A 26,101-nucleotide genomic window follows, 5' to 3' on the forward strand; every position below is an offset into this window, starting at 1 on the left:
CAAAGGTTAGTTTCTAATAAAAGAGAAGTGACAGAATAAAAGCAGTTAAATATAAACCTGGTAATCGGATTCTGAATGAATTAGAAACTGATGGAATTAGAAATTTAGAAAATACTTAATATTAGATTGTGAATATAAAAAAGCATATCCTTAAGGAAAAACAGTCACAATTAAAGTTTGATGAACTAAAAAGTCATTTATCATTCTCTGTCCCATACTCTCTCCTCACATGAGAAGGGAGGTATAATTGTTACAAAATTACTATTCATTCTAAAATGTTTAGTTAGATTAAGCAAACCAGTTTTTCCACAGATACATCAAAACAAATCAGTAAAACTGGTTTTGAACACAAGGAAAAAGAATGGCTGTCATAGATCTACTTTAAGAAATGAAGTAAGCTTGTGATCATTATTTGCTCTAACAGAAAAAATACCACAGTTAAAAGCTTAGCTTCTAGACAGTGTTGCTCATAAACTAGAGAAATCATAGTCCTGTGTCCCACTGATTCTGAAGAGAATTTTTTCTCTAGATAAGCACCCCTGATGCCTACCTGGCTAAAAATAAAGGTAACAAAATTACAACTGAAAAATAATTGTAAGGAACTTAAAAATAATTACTACTGGCTCTATATGCCTAAAATTAAGAAGAGACTGGTATCAAAATTAACCAGGGTAACAAGGATCACATAGGAATCAGCAGACTTTAATAGGAAGTTTAACCTTTTACTTGAATGAGGCTATAGTTTTATAGTTCTCCCCAGAAAATTAGGACATTTAATAGCTATTTAGAGACAAAGAACTTTGAATTGCATTATAAAAGGATAAGACTGTTTCACCAGAGAATTAATTTAATTTACTACGTGAATCTGTTAATTAAAATATCCTATAATGTTAAGAAAAAATAGAATAAACCACAACTCCCAACACTTAAATCTTCAATAATGTACATAAAACTACAGGACAGCCTTGCTTTTAGCCTTTTCTACAACTCATAAATGTTTTTCGAGCACACTATTATTGAATACTGCTCTAGGCACTGGAGCTCCATGGCAAAGACAAGATCTCTGTTCTCATGGAGCTTCCATTCTACCATAAAATGAGATTCAAAGTGAACAGGAGTGAAAGGCTTCTTGGAGGACAGGACATTTGAGTAACCTGAAGGACAGGAAAGAGATAGCCATATAACAATGTGGGAACAGAGCTTCCCAGGTAAAGACAATACAAAGCATAAGAGTACTATAAAATTTTGTTTCATTTTATTTTATTTTATTTCAGAGAGGGTGAGAGAAATAGGGGGAGGGGGAAAGGGAGAGAGAGAATCTTAAGCAGGCTCCATGCCCGACCTGAGACTTGATCTCACAACCCCAAGATCATGATCTGAGATGAAATTAAGAGCTGGATGCTTAACTGAGCCACTCACGCACCTCAAATGCTATAACAATTTTTAATGGATTATCGCTAAATCAATTTAATAAAATGCATTATCTATGATTCCTATGTGCACTAGTTTGAAAACCACCAATTGAAAAAAAATCCCAAATGGGAAATAAATGGCATGAAATGATCAGGTCAGGATTAAAATGAGAATAACATTGGGGTGCCTGGCTTGCTCAGTTGGTAGAGCATAAGACTCCTGATCTCAGGGTTGTGAGCTCAAGCCCCATATTAGGCATAGAGTTTACTTAAAAAAAAAAAAAAAAGAAAAAAAAGAGAATAACATTAGTTCATGATAAGAATCAATTTATTGATGCTAACTATATTGTATATACTGTGCTAAATTATATAGTCTCATATTTAGGCTGAAGATATACTGTGAGATATCCACACCATTTAGAATTAACAATACTTAAACTAGCCTTGTGGTCAAAAATGGATGAATAGATAGAGATAGACTTGTCCTTAAATAATACAGAATTTAAAATACCAAGCTAGTATTTCCCTTACTAGACTTCAAAAAATGTTAAGACTTGGGCACCTGGGTGGCTCAGTGGGTTAAGCCTCTGCCTTCGGCTCAGGTCATGATCTCAGGGTCCTGGAATTGAGCCCCCCATCGGGCTCCCTGATGAGCAGGGAGCCTGCTTCCCTTCCTCTCTCTCTCTCTGCCTGCCTCTCTGCCTACTTGTGATCTCTGTCTGTCAAATAAATAAATAAATAAATAAAAACACACACACAAAAAAACAAAAAATGTTAAGACTCATAATATCTGAGGTTAGTAAGGGTAAGAGCAAAGGCATGCTCTCATTCAATGTAACTGTGCCATAAATTGGTTTAAACTTGTTTTGAATGCAAATTGTCCCTAGCTACCAAAATTTATGATGTGCATATTCTATGTATTTGCTACACAAAGTCCCATACAACTGCACAAAATTTCATATAAAGATGTTCATTATGTATTGCTTATAGTAGCAAAAACAAACAAACAAACAAACAAACAAACCAACCCTGGAAGTAGTCCAAACATCCAACAATAAGGGATTAAATAAACCATGAAATATCTACAATGATGTGGTATATTATACAGCACTTAAAAAAGTAATGCTGTAGGAGTGCCTAGCTGGCTCAGTCAGTGGAGCATGTGACTCTTGATTTTGGGGTTGTGAGTTCAAGCCCCACTTTGGGTGCAGAGATTACTTTAAAAAAATAAAATTCTTTTTTTTTTCTTTTTTTTTTTTTTTAAGATTTTATATATTTATTTGACAGAGAGAAATCACAAGTAGGCAGAGAGGCAGGCAGAGAGAGAGGAGGAAGCAGGCTCCCCGCCGAGCAGAAAGCCCGATGTGGGGCTTGAACCCAGAACCTGGGATCATGACCTGAGCCGAAGGCAGCGGCTTAACCCACTGAGCCACCGAGGTGCCCCCAAAAATAAAATTCTTAAAAAAAAAAAAGTAATGGTGTAATTTCATTCACGCTGAAATGAAAAATGTCCAATTCACAACATAAAAGGGAAATATCATTTAATGATTTATGTGATTAAATTCTTTTTGTATTCAAAAAGTACACTTATAGGGGCGCCTGGGTGGCTCAGTAGGTTAAAGCCTCTGCCTTCGGCTCGGGTCATGATCTCAGGGTCCTGGGATGGAGCCCCGTATCGGGCTCTCTGCTCGGCAGGGAGACTGCTTCTCCCCCTCTCTCTCTGCCTGCCTCTCTGCCTACTTGTGATTTCTGTCAAATAAATAAATAAAATCTTTAAAAAAAAGTACACTTATAAATAATGTACATAAACAAACATATTTGTATATACAGAGAAAATATCTTGAAGGATATATACTAGCTGTTACCATGGTTTTTCTCTCTTACGCCTGGAACTGATGAGGAAGGAAAGAAGAGAAAGGGCAAAGAGAAGACTTCTTTCAAAATTTCAAAACACCTGTGCTACTTTTTTTTCCCAAACAGCAAACATGGATTACTTTAGAGAAAGTTTTAAAAATGTCTAAAGGGGTGCCTCGCTGGCTCAGCTGGGAGGAACATGTGATTCTTGATCTTGGGGTCATGAGTTCTATCCCCACATTGGGCACAGTGATTAGATACATAAAACTTTTTTTAAAAATGTGTTTAAAAAGTAAAAATAGATTTTGAGTTTATGTACAACTTGGATCTAGGATAATATCTTTCCAGGGCTCTTCCTATCAGGAAACCTAGAAATGGCCCCAAATATTGAACTACATATTATAACGACTTCCCTTAAAAAGAAATTTCATTCTCATTACAATTAATAGAGGGCGATAATACAAAGCTAGTATATTTAGGGTATCTTTAAACTATACTTCAGTGACATTCTATCATGTAAAATAAAGTCTAATGTGGTTTGCAAAGCCTTCCAGGATTGAGTCAACCCTAAGTTTGACAAGTTTAATATTCATGTGACTTACCTGTAGTTCCTGTTAAAATATAGATTCGGATCCAGGAGTCTGTGATGAGCCTTTTCTAAAAGTTCTGCAGACCACACTCAGGAGCAAGGATCTAGTCCTGAACCACACCATTCCCCACACGTTAATTTAGTGAATTACCGCTCTTCCACACACACCATGTTCTTCATACCTCTGTCCTTTTTCTATCTTATTCTTTGTCAAAAATGGTTTTCCCCTCACCTCCGCCACTTCAAGAACTTTTACTCTGTTACTATTTTAGTCCAAATGTCACAAATATTTCGGGCACATGGACATGCTACTCCTTTTGCATTCCAAGATCCCTACGCATTTACGTTCAACTCACCACATTTGTTATTTACATGTCCATCTCCCAATGAGACATTGACTTTAAGAGCAGAAAATATCTATTTTTAGTACATAGATATTCAATAAATGTTTTCTGAGTCCAAGTCATTAAGGTATCAATGCCACCATCTTTGAAATCATAGTGTCACAATCACTTTTATTCTGTAACATTTTCTTTGAAGGAATATTCAGCAAAAAATACTGCCAAATTATTGACGGTAATCTCTAAAGTAAAAAACAACATTCATATTCAAAATTAAAGTAAAATATAACACTATTTGATGTTTATGTTAATGGGGGAAGATAATCACATTAATTTCTCTTTTTTTTTTGGAGTTAAAAAGGACAAAACAAAGACTGTACCCTTTGGTGATAGTCTTTTAAGTACCTGAAGCAAAATAAAAATGGCATCAAATTTTTAATTTACCTAATAGTCCTAATAAATTAGGACTTTTACTGTATTTTAAAAATAAATGACAAAATAGTATCTTAGATCAAATGCATACACCCTCTCTTTATCACTCACCTTCCTCGTCTATCCATTTCATGGTGAAAAGCTGTTCATTGTCAAAGGAACACATATCTCGAACCTCACTACAAAGGCCCTCGAAGGAGATTGAAGGTTCAAAATGTGTTATCATGATATCCCTGAAAAAGAAAAAGAGTTTTAAGTTTGAAGATAACTGAAACTAATGATGTTCTACATACTACTGAATGCCTGGCGATCTGAAGGACGTCAGATATTTTGTGAGTGTGTATCATTGCATTGCTTCCGGTAGACGATCTCTGTAAAGCAAAAAAAAAAAAAAAGAAGAAGAAAAAAAGAAAAACCCATATCAATAATTTCAAAAATAAAAAGAGTAGAATGTTAACTAAATTGAATTTAAATTAAAAATTTAAAAATTTAAAAATAAAAAATAAAAATAGCGGATTTGTGAGAAACTTCAATTCAATCTCCCTCCTCCTTCAGGAAGCCCACCTTAACTGCTCTGACAGTCGTCCCACTTTGCTTTAATATTAGTTTTCAGGAGCACACTCTTCTGTGAGGCACTGCACTCCACAGATGAACAGGTCAGTTATTGATTAGTTTCTGCCTTATATATAATTGAAATCTGTTTTAATCGCGGACTCCAGATCTCCTCTCCCTAAGAAGTCTACCCTTCGTCTAAGAGATGGCTCTTCAATAACTGGACAAAGCTCTGTCATGTCCTCTTCCTCAGCCCTCACTTCCACAGATTAACCATCCATGAGACTGTCATCCATTCTTTGTATGGCATGATTTTTAGGCTTCGCACCTTCATTTTCACCTTTTCCCAAAGAACTCCCATTTGTCCCAATTGGTTTTATAATATGACTAATGTTTTAAGGTAGATACGCAGAAAACATAGGAATAGACATAAAAGTGTATTTATGTTTGTTTTAGTGTTAGATAAGCAACAGTATTCAAATAAATCTACCTAGCAGCTACTCACTGTGAAGCCTGAAATCGCAACAGGAGGCCTGGGGTTTCCTCCAAGGAGCCATGAGAAGGCTCCCTATGATCTAGTCTAGGCCCAGTAGCCAGCCACAGTATCCTTCCAAATGTTAAGTCAGATAGCCTGAAAGACTCTAATTTAACAAACACTTACAAAGATCTCTAGTTGTCAAACTGTTCTAAGAGTTTTACAGAGTTAATGTAGTTCACATCTTTCCTGTTTTAAACTCTTCAAATGTCTTTGTCTCTCATGCAGAGTAACAAAGTCCCTAGCAGGGTCTACCAGGGGCTGGCTACCTCTCCGACCAACCTCTTCTACTACTTCAACAGGTAAACCAATGTTTATAGTCTACCATCTACCCCAACTAGAATATAAGTTTGATGAAAGTAGGGATTTTGTTTTGTTCATTATATTCCTAGTGGCCAACACAGTGCCTAGACCCAGTGCCTAGCACAGAATGGATTCTTTTTTTTTTTTTTTTTTTGAGATTTTATTTATTTGACAGAGAGAGAGATCACAAGTAGGCAGAGAGGAAGGCAGAGAAAGGGGGAAGCAGGCTCCCTGCCGAGCAGAGACCCTGGACCCTGGTCAATCCCAGGACCCTGAGTCCATGACCCAAGCTGAAGGCAGAGGCTTAACCTACTGAGCCACCCAGGTGCCCCACAGAATGGATTCTTGAGAAATATTCACGGAAGAAAGGAAGAACTGTGAACACACATGGGTAGCTTGAACACAGAGCACAGAGAAGGAAATAAGGAGTTTAGAATTTTAAGTCATCTGTAAAAAAGTTTAAAAAAACTATAGTCTTTAGGGGCTGTCAAAGGTAAGCAGAGAGCAGAGCATGGAAACTGACTGGCCTTTTCTTGAGAATCATTCTAAGCAACTCAGAACTTTCTGCCCCTGCCTCTGAGAACCCTCTTGCCTTGGCTTTCATAATAGTATGCCACCCTGGTTCTCTGTCTGCTTTTCTGAACTCTAGTCTCTTTCGGTCGTCAATCACAAGATACACTTTACACCCTCTCTCACATTCATCCTCTGTCACTCTTTCTTTCTCTCTAAACCTAATTCACATTCAGTGTTTTAACTACTATCTCTATGTAGTGGGTCTCTTAAATCTGTAATTCCAGCTCTCTGTGTGTGGTATTTAAGTTTTTTAATAATCTGGTTCTATTCTCAAATTGAACCCATCCCCAACACATATACTCTACAACAGACATCTAGTTTACTCATGACCTTCACACAGAAGACCTTGATGATTCAAGTTTTAATTCTGACCTTTCCTCAGTTCAAGGCCCAGTTTATATGGGGAGGTGGGGATCAATTCTTTAACTGATATTTCAACATGAACTTCCATTAAACCTTTTTCAACCACACAAGCCCAATGGTCTACATTTCTAAACCTGTCCAACATGTATCCTATGTTCCATCTTCTGTTATTTAACTCATACACTGATAACACATCCTCAACTAAACCGTACACAACTGGAAGACAAGAATTCTCAGACTGTTTCACAGATTCGCATAACTATTAACATCATAAGGACTTAAACATTTCTTAACTGACTGTAGAAGAAATACTCCCTAGGAGAAAACCATCTTCCAGAAAACACACTTTTGACAGAGTACTATCACGGTTTATGTTTCCTTTGCCTATAAGCATTCATAGAATACTGAATGTGCTCCGGGTATTTAAACAAACTGTATCTTATATGACATTCACAGTAACTGTCAAACTAGACAGACTAAACCTATTTTATAGATTTAAAAAGCAAAGCACAAAGGAATATTTGCCAGCCTCTCCCAGTTAAAATATAGAATATGGGGGCGCCTGGGTGGCTCAGTGGGTTAAAGCCTCTGCTTTCGGCTCAGGTCATGGTCCCAGGGTCCTGGATCGAGCTCCACATCCGGCTCTCTGCTCGGCGGGGAGTCTGCTTCTCTTTCTGCCTACCTCTCTGCCTACTTGTGATCTCTGTCAGATAAATAAAATCTTTAAAAAAAAAATAGAATATGAATTCAAATCCAAATCTAATGACACCTGGGGTGGACACTGTGCTCTGACCCTTCCCCTCCCCAACTAACCTTTTAAAAGCAACACACAAAGCAACAAATGCCTCTGGTTTAATATGGCAGAGGGAACACATATCTGTATCCCTTCATTCGAAGGGAGCATGGAACATCAGAAAACTGAAATGGCGGGGTGCCTGGGTGGCTCAGTGGGTTAAAACCTCTGCCTTCAGCTTGGGTCATGATCCCAGTGTCCTGGGATAGAGCCCCGCATTGGGCTCTCTGCTCAGCAGGGAGCCTGCTTCCTCCTCACTCTGCCTGCTTCTCTGCCTACTTGTGATCTCTGTCAAATAAATAAATAAAATCTTTAAAAAAAAGAGAGAGAGAAGAAAACTGAAATGCCAAATTATCTAAGTCTTAGAAGTCAGAAAAGGCACCAGTAGTGGACCAGAAAGTAAAAATCCCAGATGACTGAAAACAGATTAAATAAAAGTGGTGAAGAAAACGTACCAGCCCCAAACAACAAAGTTAAGAGGAACCTTTAAAAGAGAAAAGTTTTATTTATGCAAGATTACTTTTCCTTCTTTAAGCATCTGATCATACTACTTGGCTCTTCAAGTACTTAATACCTACATAAGCATTCATTTTAAATTTTTTTTGTTGTTTTTATAAGATTTTATTTATTTATTTGAGAGAGAGAGAGAGCACATGAGCGTGCACCAGTTGAGGGTAGGGAGGAACAAAGGGAAAGGGACAATCAGACTCCCTGCTGAGTGCGGGGGTCCAATGCAGGGCTTGATTCCAGGACCTGGAGATCATGATCTGAGCTGAAGTCAGATGTTTAACCAACTGAACCAGCCAGGTGTGCCAGACTTTATTTTTGAGTAGTCTCTACACCCAACATGGGGCTTAAACTTACAACCCCAAGATCAAGGTCACACACTCCACCAACTAAGCCAGTTTGGCAACTCATAAATGCTTTTAACAATTGCTTTAAACAAAAATTTGTAAGTTAAAGAAGAGAACAATGTTACAAACTTTTAGAATGTAAAAATTTCTAAGAAAAATCAAGATGTGGAGAAATTTTATTTTCAAAATGTTTCTTAGTAGAGAGTCAATACTCTATCTAAAATTAATAATTTAAAAATACAAACAGGGAACAAGAAAAATCCAAATGGGGGCACCTGGGTGGCTCAGTCAGTTAAGTGTCTGCCTTTGGCTCATGTCATGATCCCGAGGGTCCTAGGACTGAGTCCCACAAGGGGCTCCCTACTGAGCAGGGAGTCTGCTTCTTCCTCTCCCTCTGCCCCTCTCCCCATTCGTTCTTTCTCTCTAATAAATAAATAAAATCTTTAAAAAAAGAAAAAAGAAAGAAAAAGAAAAACCAAATAACCCAAATAAAAGATGGGCAAAGGACTTGAACCGACATTTCTCCAAAATGATATACAAACAGCCGACAAGCTTATGAAAAGATGTTCAGCATAGCTTAACATTAGGGAGATACAAATCAAAACCATAATGAAATATCACCTCACACCCATTAGGATAACTACTATCAAAAAAACAAAACAAAACAAAACAGAATAACAAGTGTTGACAAAGATGTGGAGAAACAGAAGCCCTGTGCACTGTTGGTGGGAATGTAAAACAGTACAGCAGTTATAGGAAACAGTATGGAGGGTCCTCAAAAAATTAAAAACAGAATTTCCACTTGATCCTGTAATTCCACTTCTGGGTACAGGTCCAAGAGAACAGGACATAGGGACTCCAACAGGTATTTGTACACCCATGTTCATAGTAGCATTACTTTCAATAGCCAAAAGATGGAAGCAACCCAAGTGTCCATTAAAAGAGAAATGGATAAACAAAATGTGATCTATAAACAAAAGGGAATATTATTCAGGCTTCAAGGAAATTCTGGGACACCGGGCTGGAGCAGTCAGCGGAGCATGCGGCTCTTGATCTCAGGTCCCGAGTTAGAGCCCCATATTGGGTGCAGAGATTACTTGAATGAATGAATGAATGAACGAACAAATGAATGAATGAATATAAGGACATTCTGACACATGGGTGAATCTGGAAGACATTATGTTAAGTGAAATAGGCCAGTCACAAAAAGACAAATACTGTATGAATCCACTCAATTGGAACAGCGGTTCCCAGGGGTTGGGGGTGCGTGGAAATGGAGAATTGTTCAATAGGTACAGTTTCAGTTTTACAAAATGAAAAAGTTCTAGAGATTGGTTACACAACAATGTGAATATAGTTAACACTACTGAATTGTACACTTAAAAATGGTTAAGATATAAATTAAGTGTTTTTTTTTAACCACAATTAAAAAGAAAAGCAGAAGGTACATTATTTAAGTTACAAACATAACGATTAGAAGAACTAAAAACCAGGAGAGACAGTGACAAAGAAGTACTAAATTCCTCATCTTTCATATTGAACAACAGATATAATAAAACAAAACAAAATTTTCAAGATTTTTATTTTTATTTATTTTTTTGAGAGAGCGAGCATGGGGAGTGGGAAAGGGACAGGAGAGGGAAAGATTCGTCAGCAGGTTCCATACCCAGCGTGGAGGCCAACACTGGCTTATCTCAGGACCCTGAGATTGTGACCTGAGCTAAAATCAAGAGTCATATGCCTAACCGACTGATTCACCCAGGCACCTCAAAACAAAACAAAATTTTAAAAGTAGTTAACTCTGGGTAGTGGAACTGGGGATTGGGGAGAGATCAGAGATGGAAAGAAGATGTGCTTTGTACTTACACTCTTCTGAATGGTATAGATAATCATTAATTTCTCTACCATATAAAGGTATGATTTTATTATAAAATTTGCTGTCTAGTAAAAAATATAAACAAAATATTTTAAAAATTTAAAATGACTTTTATTAATAAAATTGTTTTAAATATTTTAAAATTTTATTTTTAAAAAAGAAAATAAAAATAGAAAATAGTTCCTTCTTCTAACAACATTATTAAGAGATATGCTAACCTTAAAGCAACTTTGGGGGGGGGTTTGTTCAATTTTATTTATCTTTTTAATATTATTTTTTTTCTTCCAAGCTTTTATTTAAATTCAAGTTAGTTAACATATAGTGTAGTATTGGTTTCAGGAGTAGAACTTAGGGATTCATCACTTACAACACCTCATGCTCATCACAAGCACCCTCCTTAATACCCATCACCCACTTTGCTCACTCCCCCCCACCTCCCCAGCAATTTTTCTTTCAAAATACCCTCAAGGTCATTAGTATAAGGGAGTAAAAGTTGAAAGAATGTATTTTAGAATTAAATAAGTAAAGGCTCCTGTAGACTTTCTCTGGCAAAGAACAAGTACGGCATTGTATTTTTTGAAGGCAAGGGAAAAAAACTAGTATCAGATATCATCAAAATGTGACTTCCTTATTAAGGTCCACATGAACTTAAAATTAACACATATGTAAGCATGTCTGTAAACAATAGGGATTTTTAAGAAATCTTATTTTGCAAGAGCTAAAAAAATATTTATCAGAATATTTTTAAAATAATCCTTAAAAAACATAAGTACAAACACCCTAAAGAGACTCAGTGAAGGAGTCATGCTTTATCAACTGCCACTCCTTAAGTTCCAGGAACTAAAACATTTAAGGGAGTTTTATATAAACACTTCTCTAAGTAATTGAAAAAGCACCATGTTCATACCCTCTGCAAACACCAGATCCTTATTATAGCCCTAAAGCTAAAAATGAGCTACAAAATAAAGATATTACTTTCTAAAGGTATAAAACAAATTATGCATGAAAGATTTTTTTTTCTGGTTTTAACTTCAGTGTTAGCATAAATTATCTTACCACTGGTCTTCGACAGAATATAGTCTACTTCACCACAAAAATTCCCAAAATGGCAAATTTAGATATAGTTTTAGCTGAATTTTTAAAAAAGAAAAAAAAGGCAGTCTTAATTTTGCTACTGGGCTTCAGAAGACAAACTGCTTTGAGCATTCATTATGTTCCTATGTTCTAAAATATAGAATCTAAAGTTTTTCCGTAGGACTAATTGCTTTTAAAAATAAACCTGAAAAAAAAAAAAACCCACCAGTTCAGTCCTTCTGCTATCTCAAAATAAGCTTTTCTCCAAAATTAAAGGTAGTATAAAGAGAAAAAAGTCTTATTTGTAATCACTGATATAATAGATTCAGGCAGAATTATCCATGGATGGTAAAATCACTGGGTTAAAAGTTCTGAGGAAAGAGAATATTCATACAATCTCATAGTACCACTCCTCAAATTAATTTATTCATAAAAAGTCATAAAGCAACTGCCATTTTTAAATGATCATGATGATAAATAGGGCCCTGAGTGGTGCAGTTGGTTTAGTGTCCAACTCTTACTTTCAGCTCAGGGTCACGGTCTCAGGGTCATGAGATTGAGGTGACCCCCGCCGCCCCCAGGCTCTGAGCTCAGGGAGGAGTCTGCTGGAATTTCTTTTTCCCTCTACCTCTGCCCCTCCCTGTGCTTGCTCACTCTCTCTGTGCTCTCTCACTCTCTCTCAAGTGAACTAAAAATCTTAAAAAAAAAAAAAAAAGAAAACTGGCTCAAAAAGAACTGTGAAATAAGACTTTGACAAAAAAGCAAAAAAGTGATTTTAAAAAGCCCCATCCATATAGTAAAAGGAAAAAAAAATTCTCTGAAGGGTTAAGACTCAGCTTTGTGCTGTGGCTTACTAAGCTTCAACATTACCATCCATACAATGAAGATAATAGTATCTGCCTCTGGATATTGCCAGGAAGATTAATTTAAAATGATAGGGAAACACTCAACATAGTTCTTGGAACAACTGGATACATTATAAAGATTAGTTTCTATGCCTTTTAGCATTCCTCATAGAGGGGGAAAGGAGACTGGGCATCTTTGGAGATAATTTGTGAGATTTTTCTAAGATTTTTCTAAGATTTTTTTTTTTTTGACAGAGAGAAATCACAAGTAGGCAGAGAGGCAGGCAGAGAGAGAGGAGGAAGCAGGCTCCCTGCTGAGCAGAAAGCCCGATGTGGGGCTTGAACCCAGGACCTGGGATCATGACCTGAGCCGAAGGCAGCGGCTTAACCCACTGAGCCACCCAGGCGCCCCAAGATTTTTCTAACTATTGATAATACTTCATTAAGGTAAGAGATCACCGCTGGGGTGCCCAAGTGACTTAGTCAAGCGTCCAACTGTTGATTTTGGCTCAGACCATGTTCTCAGAGTGGTGAGATGGAGTCCTACATTAAGCTGGGCATGGATCCTGCTTGAGATTTTCTCTCCCTCTCTCTCCCCTCTACCCCTCCCCGCTCCCCCTTTCCCTCTCTTTAAAAAAAAAAAAAAAAAAAGATAAAAGATCTTGCTAAAATTCAACACTGTCTAGAAAACCTAGCCAAATAGTTAAGATAAGAAAAATAAGTGAGATATATAGTAGAGGCAAAATTGTTATTTGTAGATGATATTATCTAGCTATAAATTCCAAGTTAACTAAGAAATTATTAGAATTAAGGTGACCAGTTAAACTTAAATATTCAAAAATAGATGATATATCATAAGCCTCTGAAAACAAAATATTCCATTCACAAAAGGAACAAAATTATAAAACATTTAAGAATAAGTTTAACAGGAAATGTGTAAAATCTAAGGGATAGAAACCTTAGTGAAAAAAAAAATCAATAAATAGGTATTATACCTCATAGTTAAAAGGCAAAGCTCTATATTATAAAATTATCAGTTCTCACATTAACCTATAAATTCAAAGCAATTCCAAATCAAAATATCAGTAAGATTTTTTCTTTCCTGGGGACACCTGGGTGGCTCAGTCTCTTAAGTGTCTGACTCTTTCAGGTCAGGTCATGATCTCATGGTCCTACAATCGAGTCCTGCATCAGGCCCCATGCACAAATGGGAGTCTGCTTGTCCCTCTCCCTCTGCTCTTCCCCCTGCTCACTCTTTCTCTCTGGAATAAATAAGTAAAATCTTTAAAAAAAAAATAAAAAATAAAGTAAAATAGAAAAAAATAAAAGATTTTTTTCTGGAACCTAGAAAAACCTTCAAAAACTGCTCTGGAAGAGAAAATAAATATACAAGAACAGCCAAGAAAATGTGGAAATAGAAAATTAATGAAATGACTTTTCCATAGTATATATCAAAACTAACTACAATAATTAAACCAATGGCGGTATGTGCAAAAATATATTTCTCCCCAAAATCAGTGAAAAAGGGCTGCCTGGGTGGCTCAAGTTGGTTGAGTGTATGTCTGCCTTCAGCTGGGGTCATGATCACATGGACCTGGGATAGAGTCCTGCATCTGATTCCCTACTCAGCAGAGAATCTAATTCTCCCTCTCTCTCTTCCTCTGCCTCTCCCTCTGCTCATGTTCACTCTCTCTCTCTCTCTCTCAAATAAATAAAATCTTTTTTTAAAAAAATCAATGAAACAGAATAGAAAGTACTTAAGTTCATCTGAGAAATTTAGTATGGAACAAAGTTGTCCTTCAGCCCAGTGGTTAAAGAACCTATTCAGTAACAATATTAGAATACACTTTTTTTAAAAAATTAAGTTGTATCAGTACAGCACAAACAACTAAACCCCCAAATATCAGATTGATTGAAAAGATAATCACTTGAAAAACTGCATAATTAGTATATAAAAAATATTTTTAGATGGGAAATACACATACCTAAGAGAACCCAGAAGCCAAAAAGGGGAAAAAAAAAAAAAAAAAAGAAACAGATGGATTTGATTAAATTAAAGTGAAAAACTCCAGACAAGCAGGTTAGAGAAATGCTGGCAACTTTTTTAACAGACAAAATGTCAATGCCCCTTCAAATAAATTAATAATAAAAAAAGACAGAATCCAAGAGAAAAACTGGGCAAAAGACATGAATAAACAAGCTGCAGAACTACAAATGATCAGTAATGAATAAAAAGATAGCTATAAAAAAAAGTTAGCATTTGTTGCCTATTGGGAAAATTTTTATTTATTTTCTTAAGATTTCATTTATTAGAGAGAGAGAGAAGGCTGCGCGAGCACATGCAGGAGCAGGGGGAGGAGCAGAGGGAGAGTGAGAAGCAGACTCCCAGCTGAGCAGGGAGCCCAATGGAGGGCTTGATCCCAGGACCCTTGGATCATGACCTGAGCTGAAGGCAGACACTGAACTGATTGAGCCACCCAGGCGCCCCCACTGGGAAAAACTTTAAAGACCAATAATGTGCAGTTGGGAACACAAGGAAAATACTTCATTTGTACACTGTTGTTTGGAACGTAAATTGGTAGGTGTTTGGAAGACAATTATCAAGTTTTAAAATAGGCAAATTTTGGACCACATTTGCAAGAATATATATTAAATAAAGGATGTTCCTTCAGCATAATTTGAAATACTGATTTAATGAAGGTAATTTTTTATGCTCATCAATCAGGAAAAAGATTAAATTATGGTATAACAATACTATAGAACACTATACATCGATTAAAAGTAAGCAGTTTGCTCTCTATATATGTCTCTAGTTATCTAGTTATCCCTGCCTACCTTCACATGGAAAGATGATCATGAATGAAAACAAATCAAGTTGCAGAAACACGTGTAGAAATACAAATCTGTTTACTTGAAAAATAAAAGGGTTTGTGTGCACACAATATCTATACTTAAAGACATATTAATATGATGCAGAATATCCCAACTATTAACAATGGATACCATTAGGAAGTGGCGGTGAGAGGGTAGAAGAGAAACTTTGCACTTTAGGTATGTCTGTATTGTTAAAATTTAGTTTTAGTCCTTTGCCTTTGTCATCTACGTTTGGTAACTGGTCGCATTTTTGTTTCTATCATCATTCTCAGCCACATTCTTACATAGGTAAGCTGCCAGGTACAGAGCTTGGGACATACAGCAGGCACACAATAAATGACACTTCAGTTAATTCTAGGCATTTCCACCTGGATGCCTGCAAAGCATGAAGAACTCAAAATTCAGTTACTTGTTCCACATAATGAATTACCTCCTCTCACTAATCTTTTCCTCCTTTATTCCCTAGTCTCTCTCAAATAAGAAACCTATTGTTGTCAGAATCCCTCTTTTCCCCACAGGCAATCAATGCGTAATTCATATTGATTCTACCCCTAAAATCACTGTTCAATCCATATCCTCTTCTCCCCCTCTGATTCTCTCAGCTGGACTACTTCCAAAGCCTCCAAATTAGTCTTCATCCACTGCTAATTCATCACCCATACTGGTTCTAAGAGTGAGCCTTCTAAGATGAAAATCTAAGCATGAATCTGTCTTACTTAAAACCCTCACCAAATGAAAAAAAGTCCGAAGCCCAAAGTATGATATTTGAGAATCTTCATGAGTAGTGCTTGTGAATCTCTTCTTAGCCTCACTTCTTATCAGTGCCCACTTCACACTTTATGTCCTAATAAGGAATGACTATGGGACTAACAACTAAACTGATCTGAATTCCCCAAACATACCACGCAGTTGTGCAATGCCTGGAATGACCCTCACCCCACATCTTCATCAACCAGGCAAACCTATTTATCCTTTAAAAGCCTCGAACACTTCATCCTCTAGAAGGATCCATCCCCAATATCTATCCCTGCAAGGGCCTTACACATAAACACATGTACACTCTTTTATTAACTCTTCTATGTCTGTCCTCCTAAAAGTTCCTCAGTCCCTTGAGGGCAGAGCCTTAGATTAGCCACCTCTACACCCTCTGTCCACCCTAGCACCATGTGCCTACCTTAGAGTTGGCAGCAGGTATTCAACAATATTTATTAAAGTGAGTTTAAACACACTTTAGGTAATATGTGAAATCCTAAGCAAGACTGGAATTTTAAAAATTCAGGTTTTCACTATGCTCACTTCAACCATTAAAAAAACCCCAAACACTCAAGTTACCTTAACAAGAGGGTTGGGAGTTGTACTAGAAAGCTCTCATGGACCTCCAGAAGAATTTTTTCACAGAAAGCTGCCTCCTCCTCTGCTTTCTCAGACCTGACGTTTGTACCTGGTTGGTGCTGGCCTCACTAGCCTCTCCCTTAACTCTGCAGCTCCAGTCTTCACTGCTACCAAGCAATTTATCTCTGTATTATCTGATTCAAATTTCTGAGAGAGCTATTTTGGTTTTTGGCATCAGGCCACCAAGTCATTTCTCCTCTGATAAAGCTATGAGGAGTTGTCCTGTGGTTAGGTGCCATGCCAAAAGCTCCACGACTAATAACTAACATTCCCCCAACTCCCAATTCAATATACTCTTTGTATTTCCTTAGAACATTCTAGAGATATGCCTTATATTGCTAAAACTATTTTGCAATACTTTTAAAAACAAGTCTTGCCAAGACTTGTTCACAAAAAAATCCTGCATACTTCTTCACTGAACCAGCTGTACAATCCAAATACACAAGGAGTTAATCTCCTATTTGTAGATGTGCACAAAAAGAATACTCTAGAATGTTATAACCGTTCAATGGCAGTGGGTTTAAAAAGCATTTTTACAATCTTTCTGCAAAATTTCCTATACATTTATAATGTAAAATGAATTGAGTAGTCCAGACATTTCCTTGTTAAACTCTATCCCATAATATCAAGTAACTTTAATATAAGGATAAGCACATACAATAGCAATTTATCACTAACCAACAAAACCTGTTTCTCTTCCTCCTAACACTACTAGGTAATGATTGAAGAAGGAAGGCCACTCACTGACAAACTCCCATATCAAGGAAAGAAGGGTGTATAGGCTGTGACACAGTCAGATTTTTTTTTTTTGAAGACTGATTTATTTATTTTAGAGAGAAAGCTTGAGTGCGTGCTGGGGGAGGGGCAGAGGGACAGGAAGAGAGAATATCAAGCAGGCTCCCTACTGAGCAAGGAGCCCCACACTGGGCTCAATCTCATCACCCGAAGATCACAACCTGAGCCAAAATCAAGAGTCAGACAACTGACCAACTGAGCAACCCAGGCACCCCAAACCAGTCAGATTTTCAATGCTATTAATCTGCTGCTTAAAAACTAGAAAAAAATCTAATTAAATCTGTTACATCTAGAGGGATGTCACATTTGCACTAAGAACAAATTTAACTGAATGAGAGAACACTATACACGTCTTTGAAAGGAGAAGGCAATTGATTCACTAAAAAATTCTGGCTATTCCAAGATTCAATGTTCATTGGAAAGAAATACTGTTACAAGGGGATAGGAGAAAACTTTCCAATAATAGCCTTTCATAAGATCTGAAAGAATAGCAACTTTTTTCAAATGCACATTATCCTTACATTTCTTGATACAAAGGAAGAATTTTCTATTTTAAAATCAGGTAGGTGTTCTAGTTAGCCTACCTGTTTATTAGCTACCCTCACGGGTGACTCATTTTAGTTTCATCTGTAGTAATGAGCAGCTGACTATGTAATATCAAAACCACCAGTTTAGACTATTGTTAATAAACATATAATCTTAACAGATCTAATTTCAGGGGACAGAAATTGGTACAATTTAGAGAGTGCTGATGTTGTCTTTAAATGAGGCTTGAAATGAAGGCACTGTTAGAAAGCTTCCAATGAATAAAAAGCAATAAAGGGCAAGGGATTGATTCTTTCATTCTTTAACAAAAATTCATAGATTTTTTTTTTTTAAGATTTTATATATTTATTTGACAGAGAGAGACACAGCAAGAGAGAGAACACAAGCAGGGGAGTGGGAGAGGGAGAAGCAGGCTTCCTGCTAGGCAGGGAGCCCGATGCTGGGCTGAATCCCAGGACCCTGGGATCATGACTGAGCCAAAACCAGATGCTCAACGACTGAGGCACCCAGGTGCCCAAATTCACAGATTTTAAAAAACAAAATGTTAACTTGAATGTTTTGGAGAAATTTTAGTCAGGCACTTAAAGGGTTATATGTTCTTTTTTATTCTCTTTTATAAAAATAATTGTAGCAATAAGCCAAGACAATATGACACCTACATTCCTGAAATATAACAGACTTTGATTTCTTTCCAAAGGAGAAGTTTTACTAATTAGGCCTATTTCCATTTGTCAAACCAGTAAAAATGGGGGGGGGGGCTAAATTTCTTCCTCTTCATAGTTAAAATCATTGGAAACTATTTAAATTTAATAAGACAAGAATTTATATTGTTTAGGGGTGCCTGGGTGGCTCAGTGGGTTAAAGCCTCTGCCTTCGGCTCAGGTCATGATCCCAGGGTCCTGGGATCGAGCCCCGCATCCGGCTCTCTGCTTGACAGGGAGCCTGCTTCCTCCTCTCTCTCTCTGCCTGCCTCTCTGCCTACTTGTGATCTCTGTCAAACAAATAAATAAAATCTTAAAAAAAAAAAAAAAGAATTTATATTGTTTAAAGTCATAAATGTAAACCAAAGAACTGAAAATAATAGTTTAACAATCAAAAATTGAGAAGCACCAACCAGGAGAAGGGCAAGCAAAAGGCAGTGTTCACCCAATTTCTAATCTTTGAGAGGATGGGATTAAAAGGTACTATCTAAAGTTGAATCATGAAACAGCAGTATAACTTTTAAAGTAATAAAGTCAACTGCCAGAAGAACAGAAATAAACTGTTAACAGCATACCTCAGGAAGTTGGGACAATGGGATGAAAGTCACTTCTTTTATATCTCTGTACAATTTGCATATTCCTACCATGTGAGTATATTCATTTAATCCAGTTTTTTAAAATGTCAATAATGAGACACCTTAAAAAAAAAAAAAACAACACCTACTATATATTTCATTCTCTAGGCCTAATAACTCATGGACTGTCAACTTTGTAAAATGGAAACTGAGGTGACTCTCTGGGCGGCTCAGCCGGTTGTGTCTGCCTTCAGCTCAGGTCAAGTGTCTGCCTTCAGCTCAGGTCCTGGTCCCAGAATCCCGGAATTGAGTCCCAAGTCCTGCTCCCAGCTCAGTGGGGAGCCTCCTTCTCCCTCTCCCTCTACTGTCCCCCTGCTTGTGCTCTCTCACTCTCTGTCAAATAAATAAAATCTTAATTAAGAAAAAAGCCTATATGACCAGTCACTATTCTAAAAAAAAAAAAAAAAAAAAAAAGAAAGTAAAGTGAAATACCTCATCTATCAAGTTAAAGGTAAGATAAAGGAAGCAAAAACTTTTCTCCCCCCACATTGCAAAGTTCATAGCTGACCATATTCAAGACAAAACAGCTCTTGGGACCACTACAAACTTTTAAAAAACAGGCACACACACTTCTAGGTATTGTTTTAAACTGAAGACCTCCTTGATCGATTTAAGCAAAAACACTGATACTGTCCAAAATAATTCTTGTAAACTGTAGCTGAATACAGTCAACCTAATAAACAAGAAGTCAGAGGCTACATGGCAGCAAGAGAACTAGTAAGTCGTTATATCAACGGAATATCACGTTATATCAATGGAAGCCCTAAAATGTGTTATTGGTTATATCAAACCAATAACACATTTTAGGGCTTCCATTTCCTTTGAAATGAAAACAAGAGAGTCGTTTTTTGTTTTTTTTTTTTAAGTTTGCTATCTTCACTGATCCCCTCCGGAATGTAAAAGTATGCATTGCAGTTTCAACCTCCTAGTGCTTGGGTTTTTTTTAAGTAATTTACTTCTGCTTGGACAAACAGTCAGACAGGCCAAAGCCACTGGGTTTTCTGTTAACCCTTAACTTCAAATCTTCATGTTCACACTAACATTTCACCTCTCTAAAGCTACTAAATATAATTATCTCGTATTTCAAACCACAACTGAATTCAAGAGAAGGGGGATATGTCCGTCAGGTCACTGATTATAGACTACGATTTAATACAACAATATTAGGACTGGGTTATTACTGGTGTAAGCACAGGAGTTGTAACAGGTAATAATATGCGTAAAGATCACAGATTTTAAAACTATGCCTTGGTTCATCTTCTCTCCTTGCAGTATCTCCCCCCATCAAATGGTCCTTGAAGCAACACTGACAAAGAAGCATTCACAGTTTTAATTTACACATATACAGCCTAATCTCGGGGAGACATAAGTACCTAATGCACATCCCTAAAAACCATCAACTTTACTCTTAAATAATAACTCCTATGTCTAATACACAGGCAGCCTGACCACAGTCCGGATACATTGTGTGAACTGTTCTAGGCGAGGAAGGTAAACCTGACTTAGAGAACAGAGGCTTTAGGCCTTCTGGTAATCCAAAGAACCAGCAAACTAAAGCGGTCCTGTCTTTCAAGCCTAGAGCAAACTTAGTTCACTGAGGCATCACTCGGAATCAACTCGCAACCCCAAACACATTCAGACTTCATGACGTAAAGCCCTTGTAAATCTCTTAGTAGGCGAGTCTCTCTCGAACCCACCAGGTGGACCTGCTCCATTCCAAGACTCCTCCCTCGGACCCTAGTCCGGAGCCATCAGCCGCACGACTCCCGGGCGCCCTGAAACACACCTTGGGGTGCCCCAACAGAGCGCCCCATGCTCCTCCCCCGACCACTTGGTCACCCATCCTGCGTCCCTAGAGGCTCCCGCCCGGACCCATTCGCCCACATCTCCAGCCCCTCACCCTCCCCGCCTCCAGTCCAAGTGGAGCGGGCCTTTCCCCTCCCCTCCCACCCCCACCCCTACTCTGAGACACTCACCCGCGATAGTAGGCTTTCACCCGGACCTGGTGGGAATGGTCCCCGCTGCCGCCGCCTGCGATCGAGTGAGACATGGTACTGCTGTCCCTCTGGGTCGGCATCTCCTTACTCCCCCGCCTCAACGCAGGAGGCCGAGGGTGCGGGGGGCGCGCCGGGCGCCGTGGGGGGACTCCGCTGCCCGAGCCTCTTCCAGAGGCGCGGCTGCCGCTTGCTTACCTGTCCACTCCGCCCGCGGCGCGGACCCAAGGGTCGCCTCGCCGGGGCAGCCGGAACCGCGCGGCTCCTCCCGCCGCCCGGGCCCAGCACGCCTCCCCGCTCCGGTCCCTCCCACCTCGCTCGCTCCAAAGGCCCACATTCCGGGGGAGGGCGCAACCATCGATCCATCTCAAGTAGCCTCACCGCCCGGCTGCACCATTCTTACGGGGGCTAGGAAAAGGGGGAGAGAGGATGGGAGACGCAGCCTGTCACATCACACGGGCCGGAAGGGAGACCTTCTTGGAAGCTGTGACTGAGAGAATGCCAAAGTTCTCCCTACAAAGCCCCTTCCTGCAGGGAAAACATTAGGGGACAAGGCGGCAGCATCTCACCCCGGTTTCCCAACTTGGTTGCGTCCGCGGTCAGCCGACTAGGGACTGGGATAGATTAGCCCTGCCGGGTTTCTGGGATTTGGAGTCCCGATGGGATTCTGGGACTGGAGGTTCTTTACGTCGGAAACCATCCTCCAGTTCTCGTGAACTGAGTCTGTCTCCGGCTTGCACGCCGCGGCGAGGGTTCGGCTTGAAATCCTGAATCCAGCTTGGGCATCTGAGGTCACTGGAAATGATTGGGCTTCGTCACGATCTACAGTTTGTCGCCTGATGAATTCTCCCTTCCAATTGCATAAATCATCTCAATTATAGAGTGCCTTTTTGGGAAACAAGACTTTGGTAACCGGCTTAGCACAAACTCTTTTATGGGAAGAATTTAATAACATATGTAACAAATGTAATAATGAACGTAATAAAGGAGGAAACTCAACTGGAAGGTATGATGAAAGACCGACATTTCTTCCTTTGCAGCCCCCATACCTAGGCCCTTGTATAGTGCCATCGCATGGCACAGGTGCACCGTATTTACCCAATCCATCCATCAGCATTGTTTTTTCTATTTTTTTCTATCACTGCCTAGCTAAAGATTACAGTATAATGGATCCGACCTTGTAGCCTAGTCTCTGACCTTAACTGATCTTGGCTCTGTCACATACTGCAGTTACAGGTAGGAATCCAGCTCCTGCCTCAGTCCTGGCACCAACACATGATAAAAAGGCTGGAATAATCAAGGAAATAACTTTCTCTATTATGATCAATAGGGTTGGAGGATTGACTCATCAGTTACATCTGACACTTAGTCTGGCACGATGTTCTTCAATTGCTACAAACTTGGATTATAAACACTTTTTTAAAAAGATTTTATTTATTTATTTGACAGAGAGAGAAGCAAAACTAGGGGGAGCCGCAGAGGGGGAAGGAGAAGCAGGCTCTCTGCTGAGCAGGGAGCCAGAGGGGAGCTGAATCCTAGGACCCTAGGATCATGACCTAAGCTGAAGGCAGGCCCCTAACCAACTGAGCTCCTTGGTTGGTTGGTTGGTTGGATGGTTGGTTGGTTGGTTATGGTTAACCAACCAACCCGGCTGCCCCTGGATTATAAACTCTAAATAAAAATTCCTGTTGAAAGACTTGGTATCAGAGGATTGAGAACTGGGGCCTGTATCAACATGTTAAATATGAATCAATTAGCTATGAAATATTAACTATTTCTGAAGTGAGAGTGTGAAATTTTAATTGGATTAATAGAAAATTTAGTATGCTTGTGACAAAAGGAAATTTATGTTATATGGGAAATGAGAATTTAGAAAGGTATGGCATGAAGAGCTTTTTATTTTGGATTCTTAGAAGTTTGAAAAATCCTTCATCATTGGCCTGCTCATGCTCTGAAGGTAATTACTATTTTCAGAGGAGGCTTATTACTTACTTTGTCATCAATAAGAATCTATAGTAAATATGTGTTTCCATGTCTTGGTTATTATAAATAATGCTTCATGGGGTGCAATATCTTTTCAAGGTAGTGTTTGTTTTCTTTGGCTAAATAACCAAAACTGAGATTGCTGCATCTTATCATACTGCTATTTTTTATTTTTTTAGGAACCATCATTCTTTTATCCATAGTGGCTACATCAATTTACATTCCCATCCTAATTTCATTTTTTGATTATTCATTGCCAGTGTATAGAAGACTAATTTTGCATCTATCCCATGTCCTACAAGCTTGCTGAACTCATTAGTTCTGATAGTGTTTTGGTGAGTCCCTTAGAATTTCCTGTACACCAGATTATGCCATTTTAGAATACAAATTGATTTACCGCTTTCCAATTTGGTTGCCTTCTATTTCTTTTTCTTGCTTGAATGCCTTAGCTAGAACTTCTAGTACTATGTTGAATAAAGAGCATGTGAACATTTTTGTCTTATTCTCAATCTTATGTGGCTAGTTTTCAGTCTTACACATCAGATGTGATTACTCTAGATTTTTTTTTCCTTTTTTTTGCAGATGCCCTTTGTCAGGTTGAGGAACTTCTACTCCTGGTTTGTTGACTTTACTTCTTTCTTTGGTTTTAAAGTGAGCTCTGTGGCCACCATGGGGTTTACACTCAAGACATGGAGATCGAGTCCCACACTCCACCTACTGAGCCAGACAGACGTTAGACTATTTTTATTTTGAAAGAGTGCTGGTGTTCATTTAGTGCCTTTTCTCTATCTACTGAGATAATCTCGTTTTTCCTTTATTCTACTGATATGGTATGTTACATTAATTGATTTTTGGATGTAGGCAAACCTTGCATTCCTAGGACAAATCCCAACAGGTTGTGACCTACCATCCTTTTTGTGTGTTGCTCCATTCAGTTTGCTAGTATTTTGTTGAAGAATTCCAAATCTGCACTCATAAGCATTGTTTCCTGTCAGCTAAGTCCAACATCTGCATCCTCTCAAAGGCAGTTTCTGCGTGCATGGGTTTCAGTTGCATGTTTGTATGTCTCACTGTTTTTTTGTTGCAAGCTGTAGGTTTCCATTGTAGCAACTATGGAGACTGATCCAGACTGGCTCCAACGTTTGTTGTCATTGTTGTTCGCTTCTTTATTTGTTGAGTGACTTGGCCAGACAAGTTGAGGGGAGTTTATTTCTCCCAGAGTGTGCAGGCTCTGATGTCTCCCCAGGGCTTTGGCGCATCTCTCTAGGCTGACACCCAGACTCCTTCTCCCTCCCCTGGGGGATGACAGTGGTTTTAGTCAGGTTCTCTGACTCTTTTCCTTATGTCCCTATCCAGTTTTTGGCTGGTTTGCCTCTATTGATACTACTCCTAGCTGTTAGTCTCCACTAATTGGCAAATGATTGCCCCAGTGCTTCTGACAATACCCTGGGCCATAAATGGCTCCAGGGTCTGATGAATGGTTATATTTTTATTTATAATTTTCATGAGTTGTGGTTGTTTCACTGGGGAGAGTATATATAGGGAGCTCCTTGTGTTTCCATTCTGTAAGTGCTCTGACATTAGTCTTTAAAGTCAATGTGATGAAATTATAACAGATATAAGGCACAAAGAGTTATGCTTACAGGATGGTCAGGTCAAAGAAATTATGTTATATTATGTTATAACAAAAGAAAATCCTGAAAACTATCTAGCCATTTCTTTAAAGAAATAGGACTCTGTAAAAGGGTTTAAAAGGAACCTGGCATCACATTAATCATATCTTTAGGAAAATGCCACTTCCTTTCTATGGATTGAGCTGCTTTTACAAGAATAATCAGAAGAAGTTGACCTTTATATTCAGTCTTATTGAGCCTCACCTGTGTGTCTTGCAGTCAGAATCAGATACGAAAACTTGTTTGCCCTCTTGTTGATGGCAAATACTGCTACGGTATGTCTGATGCCTCTTCCTCGGTTGAGAATCAAATGGTAGGAAATGTAAACTCAGTGGTAGACACTGTGACTAAATCTCCCACAGCCATTTTCTTTCTGTCCGTGCTTGCTAATGGTGCTTACTAATACACTTAGCTTTGGGTAAGCCTGCTGCCCTTAACGTAGCATTCTTCAGTGAGCACGGGATACACTGAGCATGGGATAATGTCATTAAAAGGAGAAAAAAAAGGGTTTAAACTCTAAGTCCTGATCATTTGCAGGAGAGGTGGGGGGGGGGGTGACTTTGTGACCTGCAGAGATAAACATTGAGCACTGGGCTGAATTAACCTGCCTTTGACTCACTGCAATAACTTTAATAGAGAAAATTAATTAATGTGCAAATCCACAGGCTTAAGAGATTTAAAATATTTTGGCCAACATTTTCCTATTTTGTGACCACAAAGTACTTGTCCCAATGTGGAGCAAAAATATCCTGCTTGGAAAATGGCGAATGAGATCATGAATAGTAGACATGGGTCTTGTGTGATCGTGTTTTACTATCACACTGTTGTACCTCACCTTCAAGAACAGAAACCACGATGAAAACTCCTGACTGGAGTCCTGACAACTGAGGTTAGTGAGAGTTTAGTTTTAAGGTGTTAATTAACCTTGCTGATTTAAATGGAGAATACCCCCATGACTTTCTTACCCCTTCTTCTTTGCCCTCTCACTGCCACATTGACATGGCCTACTTTATCTCCACATTATCTGGGTACTCCCTTCACTCCAGCCTCACAAACTTATTCCCATTATGTTCCCCAATCTCACTCCCACACTACAAATAATGACATATAGC

At 38.5% G+C, this 26,101-nt stretch overlaps 1 protein-coding gene across 1 annotated transcript in view; it reads right to left on the bottom strand.

The window, feature by feature from the left end:
* The window catches only part of LOC111148089 (protein kinase C iota), a 71,724-nt gene extending 50,250 nt beyond the window's left edge, over positions 1 to 21,474 (bottom strand). The window contains exons 1-2 of the mRNA XM_022504491.1: positions 21,316 to 21,474; positions 4,740 to 4,861 (exon numbers count right to left, since the gene is read on the bottom strand). Of these exons, the coding sequence (XP_022360199.1) occupies positions 4,740 to 4,861; positions 21,316 to 21,416 (223 nt within the window). The 5' untranslated portion in view covers positions 21,417 to 21,474. The remainder of the gene's footprint in view (positions 1 to 4,739; positions 4,862 to 21,315) is intronic.
* Between the last annotated feature and the right edge of the window lie 4,627 nt (positions 21,475 to 26,101).

This window comes from Enhydra lutris, unplaced genomic scaffold (assembly GCF_002288905.1).
Source record: "Enhydra lutris kenyoni isolate GAN:26980312 unplaced genomic scaffold, ASM228890v2 scaffoldscaffold2, whole genome shotgun sequence".
Taxonomy (NCBI): Eukaryota; Metazoa; Chordata; class Mammalia; order Carnivora; family Mustelidae; genus Enhydra; species Enhydra lutris.